A 13,671-nucleotide genomic window follows, 5' to 3' on the forward strand; every position below is an offset into this window, starting at 1 on the left:
TCAAGTTCTCTTTTTTTGTTTTAGAGTCAATAATGTTTGTTATTGTTATGTATCTCTCTAATTCGTTTCTTTCAAGTTTTCTTCGTGTTGTTCCCAGCTTCTGCGATTTCCGCGAAAAACAGATCAGAGGTTTTGAACTCTTTTTTTTTCCTTAAAAAAAAAAGGCAAGAAAATGAAAGGAAATTTTGCTTAATTAGGCCTGAAACCCAACAGCCCACTATCTAGCCCAATTCTAGATAAAGAGGCCCAGAAATGTAAAAATAATTAAACAATTAATAATGTACTTAACGAGTAAAATCAAGGAGTTGCGCAAAACGACGTCGTTTTTAACGGCAACATTTCTCCTAGGAATTGCCTATGGGCTCGGTACTGGTGTTGCTCCCGAGCCGCCTGAAACACAAAAGAGAGTCTGAAGTGTGAAAGCTGCAGTGAGCAAAAGAGCTTCAGTTTTCCGTGAGAGAGAAAGGGCAATTCCAAGCAGTCTCCGAAATGGCGATATCAGGAAATTTAAGGGTCGCTGCTACCCTCTCCTCTTACCATCAACACCACCCTTTTCGAAGCTCCATCCTCTCTTCAAAGGTCCTTATAATCCCTATCTTCTTATCTCTATAACGACATTTCTGCTAACTTTTCTCTGCATTGATTTGAAATATTGGTGTAATTTATCAATAGATTTGCTCAATTTCGTGGTTGGTTGCCGAATAAGATTTCAGTGTCTATTTGAGGGTTAGAGTTGGAGATGCTATTCTGAATTGTTTGAATTCCAAGATTTTAGCTGCTCTTTTCCAACCAAATGGAGAATGAGCTAATTGGGTTTTCCTAATTTTTGCAGCAGCAGCTGCAGCAACATGTAGCCCTGTAAACCCTTACCAGTGCTCCATTTTTTCAATTTCGGCAAAATGTTTTCTGGGTTTTATTATCTGTCCTTTTGTCTAACTATTTTAAGCTTTGTCCTTCTTGGGTTTGTAAGCTTCAATTTTGTGTGCAGTTTGCTTTGCAAGTTTCTACTTTTTATCGAAAATTTGCACTTCATCGAAGTCAAATACATACATGTTCTGGTTGGTCTTGTCTTCTTTCAATCAATGGTCATGACCATGGGTTGATCTTGTTTCCGTCCCCTATTAAGAATGGTGAAATCCTGTTTCTCTTTTAATTTTAGGTAATTATACTTATTGCAAGTAGAGCCAAATATAAGCATGACTAGGGCATCAAATTGCAAGCGAGGTTATCCTGAGTATATTTCCTGTTGATTTTAGGAACCTAAAACTCTAGACTAATAATTCAACTGTTTCTAGTCAAGGTCATTTTCCATGTACTTGTTTTCATATTGTTGATAAGGATTGGGAATTCAGAATTCTTATATCCAATTTGATGCTTGGTATATTAGTAAGTAAGTGCTATTGGCTGATTTTTCATCATCCTTATCTTCCTTCCTGCACCCCCAATGAAACAAAAACATTGACACCCTTCTCCCTTCTATATGAGAAGGCATTGTCAGTCATATATGATGTTGAAACTGGAAGATCCAAGCTTGATGAGTTTGGTGTTCCAAGCAAGTCAATGCCATGCTTATCCTACCCATGACAATAAACAGATTAGGTAATGAAAATCAGCAATGGTAAATGGTGATTAGGGACTAAAGGAAGATGTATTGCCATTAGTAGTAAGGTTATATGTAGGGTGACGGTGGCTGCTGCATATGGAGGTAATGGGATGGTGTTTGGATCTAGCTATACTCTTGTGGTAGTTGCATTGACTGTAATAAGCAGCTGCAACTGATGCCTGAATAGTATTTCTATTAATGTGGAGTATGCGGTAAAATTACTAATGTCTGGTAGAACTGTGTGGAAAATCTATTGAAAATTTTTTATTTAACCACTATGGTGGCAGTAGTAGTCATGTTGATTTTCTCATTGATTTTTTATATTCCAAGTTATCATTTCAAACAAATAGTGTAATTCTTTAGTTTGCTTGAGTCTAGATGGTATGGTGCTTTTTTGTGGCTGGTGATGCTGTAGTAGTGGCCTTTGTTGTTGAGGGAACATTTTTGCATTGCTATTGGGTATCTGTTTAATTTATCACTTGTCTGACAAAAAGGTTCATTGTTTTGAACAGAGAACCATTCAATGCCAGCAGTCAATTGATGTGCTAAGCATGAATAAACAGACTTGGTACCTTTAAATGCTATAGATAAGCGCAGAAATGCAATTTTTTGTATGAAGCCAAATGCTCCATTCTTTTTATTTTAGTCATATTAGATGTCATGTCGTGTCCTCTAATCTTCATTTTTTGAATAGACCATTTTGTATGTTAGAATAAAGACCTTCATTTGTTAGAAGTAGAAGGATTTGGCAAGTAGACTTTATTATGGATGGAGGATTTAGAAGAAATGCAAATGCATGCTCACATTTTAATTTTTGTGCTCTGCTTATAGGTAGATTTCATGGGTTCCATGAAGGGAGGATCAAGTTTTTCCGAAATTAGCCTGAAATGGAATGGAATCACAATAAATAGCCGAGACATTCGTGGTCAAACTAAAAGATTAGCTGGGATCATGGGAGATTTTAAGTTATCTACAAATGCTGTAAACCATGAGGTTGAGAGCTTCCTCTTAAATGCCATAAACATGAGCTTCTTTGAGCGACTAAACTTGGCTTGGAAAATAGTTTTCCCATCTCCAGCATCTAAAAGGAGCTCTAATGCAAATATAGCTAAGCAGCGCTTGAAGATGATTCTGTTCTCCGACCGTTGTGCAGTTAGCGATGAGGCGAAACAGAAAATTGTTAAAAACATTGTGCGTGCTTTGTCAGATTTTGTGGAGATAGAGTCAAAGGACAAGGTTCATCTTAGTGTCTCTACTGATTCTGATCTGGGGACTATTTACTCTGTCACAGTTCCTGTCCGGCGGGTAAAGGCAGAATATCAAGTTGCAGATGAAGCTGGAACAATCAGAAACATCGAGTACAAAGATACTGGAGAACGATCTGGTTCCGTGGATGTCAGGTTCGATTTCTACGTTCCGGATGAATAATACACCGATTCCCGGGCTTAGAAAGAAAGAATTTGTGTTTTGCTCGTACCTGAATTTTCCTTTCTAGTTTTTAAATGTTTGGGTCTTTAGGTAGCAATGCAACTTTACACTTTATTTGTATATATGAAATTTTCAGTGAGGTGATTTTCTCTTTTGCTCTTCTTTCAATCTGTAATTTGATTTGATGATTGGCTTCATGAGACCTCAGTTTGCTGAATCTGTCTATCAACTTGTGTTGCAGTATGTTTGTGTCACTTAAATTTTAATGGTTAAGTGGCAACAATCTACCCTTTTTTTTCCTTCAAGTGCTGATTCTTAAGCTTGATAATGGTGCTCCATTTGCGAGAAATATTTTCAGTTATTTGAACCTAAGTACTTTACTAAAAAAAAAAAAAAATCGAGTAATTGAATTTATGTATTTAATTCAATGATAAGCATATGTATCTTTCTGTTCAAATTAGTGAAAGATAAACGTGCTCGATTTTTGTAGTATTTTTTAAATTAATTAAAGAACTCCGTTCAACAATCATAAACTAACTTAAATCACTTTTAAACCACTTAATGATAGTAATTTATAAATGGTATAATAACTAAAAAAAACTCTTAAACAATTCACAAAAATTTAAATAATTTTTATTTTTTATTACATTTAATTAAATTTTTATATTTTATATTAAATCAAATAAGTTTTTATAATTAATAATTAATTAACTATCGTTAGTTAAAACATTATTTATCATTTTATACCATGTGATATTGACATAATATATTAATGTGTTATAATGGATGATATGTGGTATAATAACATAATCATATAGTATTTTTATCTTTTAAGTTAGTGTCACATTAACATCACATAAGTATAAAATGATAAGTGATTATTTTGATTAACTGTAACTAATCAATCCTTAAAAGAAAAATCTATTTAGCTTAAAATATAAAAGAATAGGGACTTAAACGAATAAAAAAATAAAAATTTATTTGATTTTTAAAATAATTCTTGAGTTTTTTAATTTTTAAAGAATATACCTTTATAAATTCATAATAAAAATAAAAATTACTAGTCACTCTAATACTTTCAAATATGTTATGATTACTCTATAAATCTTGTCTTAACTAACAAAAAATGATAAACATGTTAAAAATAAAATTCTGGCTTTTGACTTTAGAAGAACTACAAAGATATGGATAGTTTCGTAAATTCGTAATATAATTTAAATTTACCTGAAACTCCCCCGAGCGGGAAATTTCGAAAATTTGTGCCTTCACAGCTTCTTCCCTCACCTCCAGGTTAGGGCTTCCTTTTCTGCATCTGGTTCCCATCTGAGAGTCCCCGAAGGAACCTTTATGTTTGGTTCAGCTGTTGAATAACTGGAGATAATTTCACTTGAACAAGCTTATTAACACTTGCTTTCATGAATTGAAACTCTCCTTGAAAACATTTGAAATGAACGGAACTTGTTTGGAGTTCGAGAACCCGATCCGAGACGCGATTTCTAGGATCCGATTCTCGCCGCAGTCCAACAACCTCCTCATTTCTTCTTGGGACTCCGTTAGTAATCTTCTCATATGTTTTTTTTTATTTCATTTATTTCTGTTTTTGTTTGAGTTGCAATTACTCGCGGTTGATTTTGATTCCTTCGATGTGCAGAGTCTTCGATTGTACGATGTGGAGTGTTCTCAGCTGAGATTAGAAGCTCCGTCCGAGGCTGCACTTCTCGACTGTTGTTTCCAGGAGGAATCTGTTGTGTTCAGCGCTGGCACTGATGGTTCTATTACAAGGTTTTTCCTTTTAAATTGCTTGAATGAATTGCGAAATTTAATTTAAGCTTTTACTCGATTAGTTTCCTATTTAATTGTAATTATCTGCTACTAAATTGAATGATTAACAAGTTACTAACCGGTTACGATTAGATAAGTTACAGCAAAGTGAGTAAAGCGAAGCTTAGTTGAGTTGAATTTTGCTTCATATTAATCTTATTGTAAAACATATCCAATGTGCAGTAATAGTTTTGTTCTCTAAATTGGGTATGTTGCAACATACATGAACTTTTATTGTAATTTAATTTCAAAAGCAAGTTAGATTTTTAATTATTATGGCTCTATGTAATTAGATTTCCTGAAAAGAATATTGGCTTTGAATTTATACCATATTGCTAAAATGTGGAGTATCTATACTTCATCAGTGAACAAATTTTATTTTATAGGTACTGAAAGTATTTTGCAAGCTTAATGCGTTACATTCTACAAAAGAGTGAGTTTTATACTTGTCAAAAGAGGAAACCACAAAAATAACTTAGGGTTAGTTAATAAGTTTAAGAGGAAAGCTGAAAAGAATGTGGGTTCAGTGCTTAGGTGATAAAAAAGATGATTGTAGCTAGCCTTAAATGCCTTACATACCAGTCCCCTCACCTAATAGCATGTATCTACTAATATTTTACTTACGTTTTCTTCTGTTTCATGATCCCATTTAGTCATAGTTGCAAACCGCAACTATATGATAATGTATGCTTGGCGGTTTACCAAGAGGCAAGTGCATTCCTGAGATGACACCTGTTGCCCTTGTAAACCATTTGTGTAGTTATATTAGGAGCATGAAATATGTAACCTTTTTTTGGTAAACCGAAGATGGAAATATATTTATAACTGCTTTGCACTTTGGATGTAATAGTTGAGACAATCAAGCAATCCATGTTGACCCATGTTGACTGCTTTTGTAAATGTTTTTTCTCTAGGTATGACTTGCATTCAGGAATCAGTAATAGAATTGGAAATCATGATGATGTAGCAACATGTGTAGAATATTCTAATGAAACACGTAAGTTACCTACCTCATTTCCACTGTCAGTTTGGTTGTATTCAAGTTTCTAACTGCAACTTCAGACCTTTTGTTTCAATATCTACTTTAAGATACTGGGATAGAGTATAGCAACTATATTGCAATAAACATAGCTGGATTTAGCTTTGCATATATGGAACTTATACATCAAGAGACTTTCTCTCATTTTTATGTCCTGCAACCTGTCCTTTTCCTGTTTAAATCAACTAATGCATCTGCTTTGGGCAATAGAAATCTGATTGTTACTACGTACATCTAAGGCCATAATCTGTGAGCAAGTAATGATGATTACATTTTGTAATTGAATTTTGTTGCAATTCATCCACCTAGGAAACTATATGTTGTGGCATTATCTTAAACCTTCCACAAACCTTTTAACATCTGTGCAGAAGTTATTTCAATTAAGGTCAATTTGTCAGCAATTTAAACCTCTCTGTTATACTTGGAAGCCCATAACATTGGTGCATCAAGTTGATCTCAACTTAAGTACAAACAATTACATAAACTGTGGTTTTCTATGGGGCAATGATAAAGAAGTTTTAGCTGAGAGATAATTGGGTTTTCTAAAGAAAAGGCTTTTCAAATTCCTGCTGTTAGTTTTTGTTGTAGATACCTCTATAAAGATGCACCTCTTTTGTAAAGAATGTTAATAGTCCTATTCTCAGCAATTCCTTGTAATTATATTGTTTCACATGAATGCACAATGTTTTGTGCTCACAATTGGATCTGCTGTGAAGACTCTTTTCAAATTGCAAGATTTATTCTGATGAACATCCAAAAAGCCTTCTATACAACCTTAGATATACTATTCCCATGTTTTCATTTTGTTCTAGTAGGAGAAGTTAAACTCCTTATTCTATTATTACAGGTCAAGTGATTACTGCAGGTTTTGATAAGAAGGTGATAGCTTGGGACACGTGCGGGGCAAAGCCCCTTGCATTCTTGAAAAATCTAGGTGCAGAAGTGGATTCCATGTCACTCTCTGGATTTGAATTAACAGTAGCTGTTGGATCATCAGTAGATATTTATGACTTACGCAATTTAGACAGATCAGTTCAATCAAATGAATCTTGTATGGATGTTCAAATACGATGTGTCCACTCAATTCCTTATTCTAAAGGTATATTTTCTTGATTTTGTTAGCTTTATATGTAATTTTGTTCTTCTGTTATGCCTGAAAGGTATGGCTGATGAATGGCCCATAACTAAGCAGTGAATTTCACATGAATGAACGTGATAGATTTTAAGTACAGCCTTCTGAGAAATTTGTAATCTTCAAGATAGCAACTTCCGTAGATGGCTTCAACTTTCTTATAATGCCTTTAAAGAAGATTACATGTCCATGCAGGATACGCAGTTGGATCAGTAGATGGCAGAGTAAAATTAGAGATCTCATATCAGTCCAATTCAAACAACATGGGGTCAGTTATTGTAGAATTTTAGATCATTGTAGCAGTTGAAACTTGAAAAACATGGTCTCCATCAACTACAAATTTCTATTCATTTATACATGTTAATGCACTTAAATTTTAATTTTCATCTACACCTAAGCAGAAAAGCATATTGTTTACTAGCCCTTTTTATCCTTTGGCATAACTTTGGAAAAATGGCTTACATAATACCTTATACTTCTCATTCTTTATGCAGATATGTCTTCCGATGTCATCCAAAATCAAGAGATGGAAGACACCATCTAGTGCCGGTGAATGACATTGCATTTAACCCATTGTATGTGATCTCTAATAAGTAGCCTCATAGATAATGGAAATTGTTGCGTACAGGCATTTATTTGTTACCTTTCTATTTTAGCATCTCAGGTGCTTTTGTCACGGGAGATAATGAGGGTTATATTACTGCATGGGATGCTAAAAGTAGAAGAAGATTGTTTGAGGTAATCTTAATTGTTTTTTTCCCCAGTTTGTGCTGTTACTTGTAATAAGTGTATTGTATGATTCCTCAGTCTATTAAACCAGTGGTTTTAATTTTTAAAAAATATGCTTACACAACTGATTAAATGGATGTTTCCAGAAGGCACATGCTAGATAACTAGTTTTAAAGACTGCCATTAGAGTATAGTGAATAACAATTCCAAGAAAATTCTGAGGTTGTCTTTACTTGTATTATTAACATTTCATGCTAATATTTTGGTTCAACCAATTTTTTTTCTTTAGAAAAAAAAAAAAAAAAAACGAGATGTCTATTGCTATAATAGGGGTAGTACTATGTTGATTTGCTTCTCTGGTTCGAAATCATTCAGACATTTCACTGTGAACAACCTTCACAGCAACATTCTATTTTAAAAGTTAAACAGTGTCATGTCTCTAATTACTGGGATAAATGGGAAGATTTTTGAAGGAGTACCCTCTGGGCTTGGACTTTCTCCTTCATACATGGTCTGCAACTGTTCCAATAGAAAATGTTTGAATGCCTGCTAACATGCTGATACTAATTGCTTCTTCATCCAGTTAACATTTTTTTTTCTTGTTTTCCCTTGCTTACAGTTGCCTAGATGCTCAAACAGTGTTGCATCCCTATCATACAACCATGAAGGACAATTTTTGGCTGTTGCATCAAGCTATACTTACCAAGAAGCCATTGAAATGTTAGTCTTTCTTTCATTTCTTGTGCTTTTATTTTATTTTTTTCATGCTATTATGATCTTTATCAATTTGAAAACTACCTCAGAATCACCTTCATTGTTGTCATATTCAAGGCTTTTACATTGCTTAAAACTTTTTGCATGCACCAATGAAGAATCATCGTGCACTTATGGAAGAAAAACGTTTGTTGTCAAGGTCTGTAAGAGTTGTATACTGTAAGAGAAGAGCAAAAGAACCATCAGTTAAAGAAGGGTGAGAACCATATGGTGCAATAAGAGTTTGAGTTTTTGCTGCTTATATCTACCACTTCTGCTTGATGGTGTCTTGTGCTTGCAAGGCTGGCCGTGCATTTTCTGGCTTCCATAATCTGCATACTGCATTGAATTAGCTGATAGATGCTATTATGGTTTTGTCCTGCGACTTCAGAATGTTTGATAGTAAGAGTCCTACAAGATATGCTGCCGCTATATCCCATGTTTGTGATGAGAGCTAGGATTGAAGTGCATTTTTTTCTAGGATTTGTTTGGTCTATTTCTGTCTTCTTGTCAGATGTCATTCCAAATTTTGCTCTGATTTGATCTTGTCTTTGCTACTGTCATTTGATTTCTTTTAAACCTTGGACCATCTCAAACTGACGGTCTCTTATCTCCTACAGAGGGCAATCTGCAATCTCTTTGCTTGATTACTGTTTTTCCTCCGTTCATTTACTGTACTTTTTCACATCTACCAATCATTTTGTGGATTGTATTATCTTGTTGGCCCAATATATATTTTTTCATCAAGCTTTACAGAGTTTCATTGTCATATATCATGGTGACATGATTGACAACTCTAATTATGAAAATCAAGTTGTTGTAGCTCTCGTCAACAGTTATTAATTTGTTCATGGACACTTTGCCTGTGACAGGGAAAAGCCCCCTCAAATATCTCTGCATAAAATGGATGACAGATATATCAGATCAGTTTCTATTGGAAATTCAAGTAGGAAATGACTGCACAAGTGTGCTTGGCAATTACAGAAATGACCCACATCTACGCAATCTTGTATGTACAACTTTCTTCTCTCTTATTCTGAAGCTGCTGATTTAACTGTATCAATGCATCCAAGGCCAGGATTCTGCAATGCATGTCATATTTTACTCTAAGAATAGGATTTGTAGATTCTAATTTGCAAATAAGTCTATGCTGTCTGATCAAGATAACAAGATCTTCAACTGCATTAATCCGTTGCCTGTTACATTTACTTAATGTTACCCCTTTGCTTATGAATCTTCAAATCAATGGCAGATTTTTGCCCAGATGAATTCTTTCCCATATCCCGAACCTGACTCCAAAATCTTAGGGGCACAATAAATCAGCAGCTAAAGGATTTCCATCACCCTCCCTATGTAAGAACGTCTTAACTTGATGGCATGTTCCTCTACTTTCAATAAATTCTTGCATCTGCTATGATATTGAGGGCATCCTGTCTCTGGGATACTGCGTTACTAATTGACAACACAAGAGGAGTAAGCACAAAGCTCTAACATCTTTGTACTTAAGGTATTGTCCTTTCTTGAAAGAAAATTGTACCACACACCTTCCTCAGCTAATTTATGTAATATTCCTCGTAATTGTGTTTCCTTCTACCAGTATAATGGGCTATTACTTTGAACTGCTAGCTACTGATGATGCTATAAGGGTTTATCGTTTTCTCTCTTTACTTCCTTTTGCCATATATATATGGAAGACAATGAGTACTATTGCCTGTAAATTGGTTGCTGTAGATATCCATTAATGGATTGATATCAGCTTGATAAGTTTCTTGGCAGTTTAATAAGCATTCTGTCTGAATTTGCTTCCCCAGTTGTGGCAAACGCAAACCGGTTTGCTGCTTGGACTTAACTTAAGGGATCAAGACGTGATGGGTTCAGGTTCTTAACAAATTGTTTTTTTGTGTGAATTTCTTACCAAAATTTTGTTTAATCTTTGTTTTGCATATGCATCGTCTGGTATTATGAGTTGCACATTGCTTAGTGCTCTCGGTATCACTGAAACGGTGTCGAATTCATGTGTCTGTTGCCTTCATACCTGAAGAGAGGTAGTGATAAAAGAAATTTTACGCCAATTATATTAAGATTTAAAATCTAAATATAATCAGTTTCATTATATGTTAATTAATTTTAGTGTACATTAGAAGTTCGTCTTAAAACTTTAATTAATTAATGCAAGACAAAACCCTTCAACCCTGTTTTACCTCCTGGAGTGGTGCACTGTAGTGGAGAAATGAGAGAACAAAAGGATTCTACTTTTCGGTGAAAAGTTTGCTGCTATTTTGGCTGAGAAAGAAAGTAAAATGCAATGGTTAGAAGCAAATAATAATAATTAAAAATAAATATAAGAATCAAATAATTAAAAGTTTGATTTTATTTTGATAAAAAAAAAGTATCATTTCTCCTTTGGTCCTTTTAAGAAAAAAAAAAAAAAACGAAAAGTCATCGTGCTAGCAATCATGTCGTTTTCCTGTTGATCAAACATCGACACTACTTTTTTTATGCTCAAGCAGACTAGTGGAACATAAAATTTCTACTGCTTATTTAATTCGTCATTTGTCTCAAGAGAAGAAACGTTATTGTCAACATTAAAGAAAAAGGACAATGGTAAAGAAGTCACCTAACAGTATTATTTAATTAGCAATGTACTAATTGATATTCAATTTAATGAATTTTATGATATTGTAGAAAGGATAAATTTTATTTACATTTTATATGGTTTTCATTTTTTTCATGTAGTGTTCTATGGTTTTTTTTTAATTAACTTTCTGTTAATAAGTTCTGTTATATTGTTAATTTCACTTAACTTATTTATTAATGTTTAAAAATATTTTAATAACGAAATAAAATTTATCCGTAAAAAAATATTTAATGTGATAATTTATTTAATTAGCAATGCGAGAACTAACAAATAGAAAGCTAGCTTGGGTAGTTCAATACTTTAATTAATAATAATATAATCTGTCGCATATAATAGTGATCTCCATAGTAAGTGATTATAAATTTAAATGTCTTGTTCCTATCTAGGGTGATAAATAATTTTGAACATTTTGCATATAATATAATTAAAGCAACCTATCAAATTTTTTATTTTTAAATATGGATGGGATGCAAAATATCCAATTGAATTGTGACTGGGCCCAAAGCAGCCCACGTGCAAACATCTCAAGCTCAGCGTCCGTCGCACGCAACATCGAAAGATATTTTTCCAATCCGATTTACACCGCCAGCGATCCGACGGCCCAAACACCATCCACGTGCTTGACCCCAATTTGCCACGTGAGAAAATTAAAAAAAAAAGAAAAAGGAAAAATAAAACCCTACTTTCTACAAATTTCCACCGCTATATAAACTCTGTCTCTCTCTTCTCACTCTGTCTCGTTTTTCTCATTCCAATTTTCCTTTTCGAAGCTGTGCTCCTCTCTCTCTCTCTCTCGCTTTCCCAAAGCTTTGATTTTTTTTTTTTTAGCGTCGTCATGTCGGACGAGGAGCACCACTTCGAGTCGAAGGCCGACGCCGGAGCTTCGAAGACTTATCCTCAGCAGGCTGGTACCATCCGTAAGAACGGTTACATTGTCATCAAAAACCGTCCTTGCAAGGTTAGGGTTTTCCTATTTGTGATCTATTTTTTTTTTCAAAATTTACCTATTTTATGCCCCTTTTTTCTGCTGGTGATCTGTAAATTGTTTTAAATTTAGGTCTTACAGATTTTTTCTTCTGTGTATCTTATTCAAATTTGTATGTATAAGCCTTAGATATCCGAAATCATTTGCGAGTTATTAAGCTTTGATCTCTAACTATTGTTTAGCTAAATTATTATCTGATCCGGGGCTTTTGGTTGGAGCTCTTTTTAAAAAAAAAATTTTGTTGTATATCTTGTTCATAATCTAGGGATTGTTCTTATGAATGTTTTTTCAGGTTGTGGAAGTTTCAACTTCCAAGACTGGCAAGCACGGTCACGCGAAGTGTCACTTTGTTGGAATCGATATTTTCACTGCCAAGAAGCTCGAAGATATCGTTCCCTCCTCTCACAACTGTGATGTATGTTGTCTCTATCTCTTTCTCTAGTTTTACTGCCGTTGTTACCGTGTTATGTTGTAGTTTTCGGAGGCTAATGATGATGTTTATTTTTGTTGCAGGTTCCTCATGTCAACCGTACTGATTACCAGCTGATTGATATCTCCGAGGATGGATTTGTAAGATCCTGCTTTTGGCTTTGTTTGATTAGGTTTTTAAGTTTGATGGCTTTTTTGATTGTTATACTTGTTAATGTTTCAGGTGAGCCTGCTGACTGAGAATGGTAACACTAAGGATGATCTCAGGCTTCCAACCGATGACAATCTGCTTACACAGGTTAGTATGCACGTTAAATGATGTCTGATTTGTGTCATTTTGCTGTCCTGAATAGGGTGAATTCCTCTTAAGTTGATTTGGATTGTCAAAGCTGGTTTTATCCTGATGTCTCTACAATTGGTCTGAAGAAACTAATAGCATGTGATGCTATTCCCATTATGGAGATATTAAAGTGAAGTGTCGTGTTTTTGTCATTCAGATCAAGGATGGATTTGCGGAAGGGAAAGATCTGGTTGTGACTGTCATGTCTGCAATGGGAGAGGAGCAGATCTGTGCTTTGAAGGACATTGGCCCCAAATAAAATGCCCCAACATCCTCAACAATGCTCATTTGCTCAAGTCTTTGAAATCCAAATGAGACAGATAAATACTAGGTTTTTACTTCGTACTGAGGGGTTCTATATGGGTTTGAAAAAGTGGGAGGTTATGTTTCAGGAGCATCTTGATAAAGATGTGGCCTCCAAGCTAATATGTGATGACTTCGCCATAATTATTAAGCCTTCTATGAACAATATTTTTGTTATGTTGTTCAATTACTGTCTGATACCCGAATTGGTTCCCTTTCTTGTTTATGGTGTCATTTGCATTTGCAATGTTACTGGTTTGGGAAAAAATCTAAGTTGTTGCGTCCAGTCTAATTTCATTTACTACTTTAAATTGTTGCTTCAAAGTTAAAAACAGCTGTGAATTGCTTTGGTGAATAGGGCAGAGTCATTGCATTCCAATTTCCTTACCCAGCAAATGCAGGACTCAGGGTGGTGATCCTGTTTTGCCCAAAGCTGCGATATGGTAGTTATTGAGATTTGCTCCAGCGGGG

General features: G+C 34.5%; 3 protein-coding genes across 5 annotated transcripts; all 3 read left to right on the top strand.

Moving 5' to 3' along the window:
• Window positions 1–334: 334 nt before the first annotated feature.
• Window positions 335–3,274, top strand: MINE1 (homolog of bacterial MinE 1). The gene is made up of 2 exons (XM_018116149.2): window positions 335–579; window positions 2,435–3,274. The coding sequence occupies exons 1-2, from the start codon at window positions 490–492 to the stop codon at window positions 3,029–3,031; spliced, it is 687 nt and encodes a 228-aa protein (XP_017971638.2). The 5' UTR covers window positions 335–489; the 3' UTR covers window positions 3,032–3,274.
• A 1,011-nt stretch (window positions 3,275–4,285) lies between these two features.
• On the top strand, window positions 4,286–10,289 carry LOC18610324 (Transducin/WD40 repeat-like superfamily protein). Of its 3 annotated transcripts, none has more exons than XM_018115857.2 (10): window positions 4,286–4,583; window positions 4,683–4,813; window positions 5,767–5,849; window positions 6,739–6,990; window positions 7,219–7,291; window positions 7,518–7,598; window positions 7,680–7,761; window positions 8,372–8,472; window positions 9,378–9,514; window positions 9,758–10,289. In XM_018115857.2, the coding sequence occupies exons 1-9, from the start codon at window positions 4,479–4,481 to the stop codon at window positions 9,460–9,462; spliced, it is 993 nt and encodes a 330-aa protein (XP_017971346.1). In that variant the 5' UTR covers window positions 4,286–4,478; the 3' UTR covers window positions 9,463–9,514; window positions 9,758–10,289. The 3 variants fall into 3 exon arrangements, with proteins under 3 accessions (XP_017971346.1, XP_017971347.1, XP_088659974.1); XM_018115858.2 differs by having other exon boundaries at window positions 6,757–6,990; XM_088803848.1 differs by lacking the exons at window positions 9,378–9,514; window positions 9,758–10,289 and adding an exon at window positions 8,625–8,720.
• Window positions 10,290–11,867: 1,578 nt separating this feature from the next.
• LOC18610325 (eukaryotic translation initiation factor 5A-2) lies at window positions 11,868–13,486 on the top strand. The gene is made up of 5 exons (XM_007045915.3): window positions 11,868–12,101; window positions 12,421–12,543; window positions 12,642–12,698; window positions 12,781–12,855; window positions 13,055–13,486. Exons 1-5 carry the CDS (start codon window positions 11,979–11,981, stop codon window positions 13,154–13,156), a joined length of 480 nt encoding a protein of 159 aa, XP_007045977.2. The 5' UTR covers window positions 11,868–11,978; the 3' UTR covers window positions 13,157–13,486.
• The last annotated feature ends 185 nt before the right edge of the window (window positions 13,487–13,671 follow it).

The sequence above is a fragment of the Theobroma cacao genome, chromosome 2 (genome assembly GCF_053813885.1).
Source record: "Theobroma cacao isolate CCN51 chromosome 2, ASM5381388v1, whole genome shotgun sequence".
NCBI classification, from domain to species: Eukaryota; Viridiplantae; Streptophyta; class Magnoliopsida; order Malvales; family Malvaceae; genus Theobroma; species Theobroma cacao.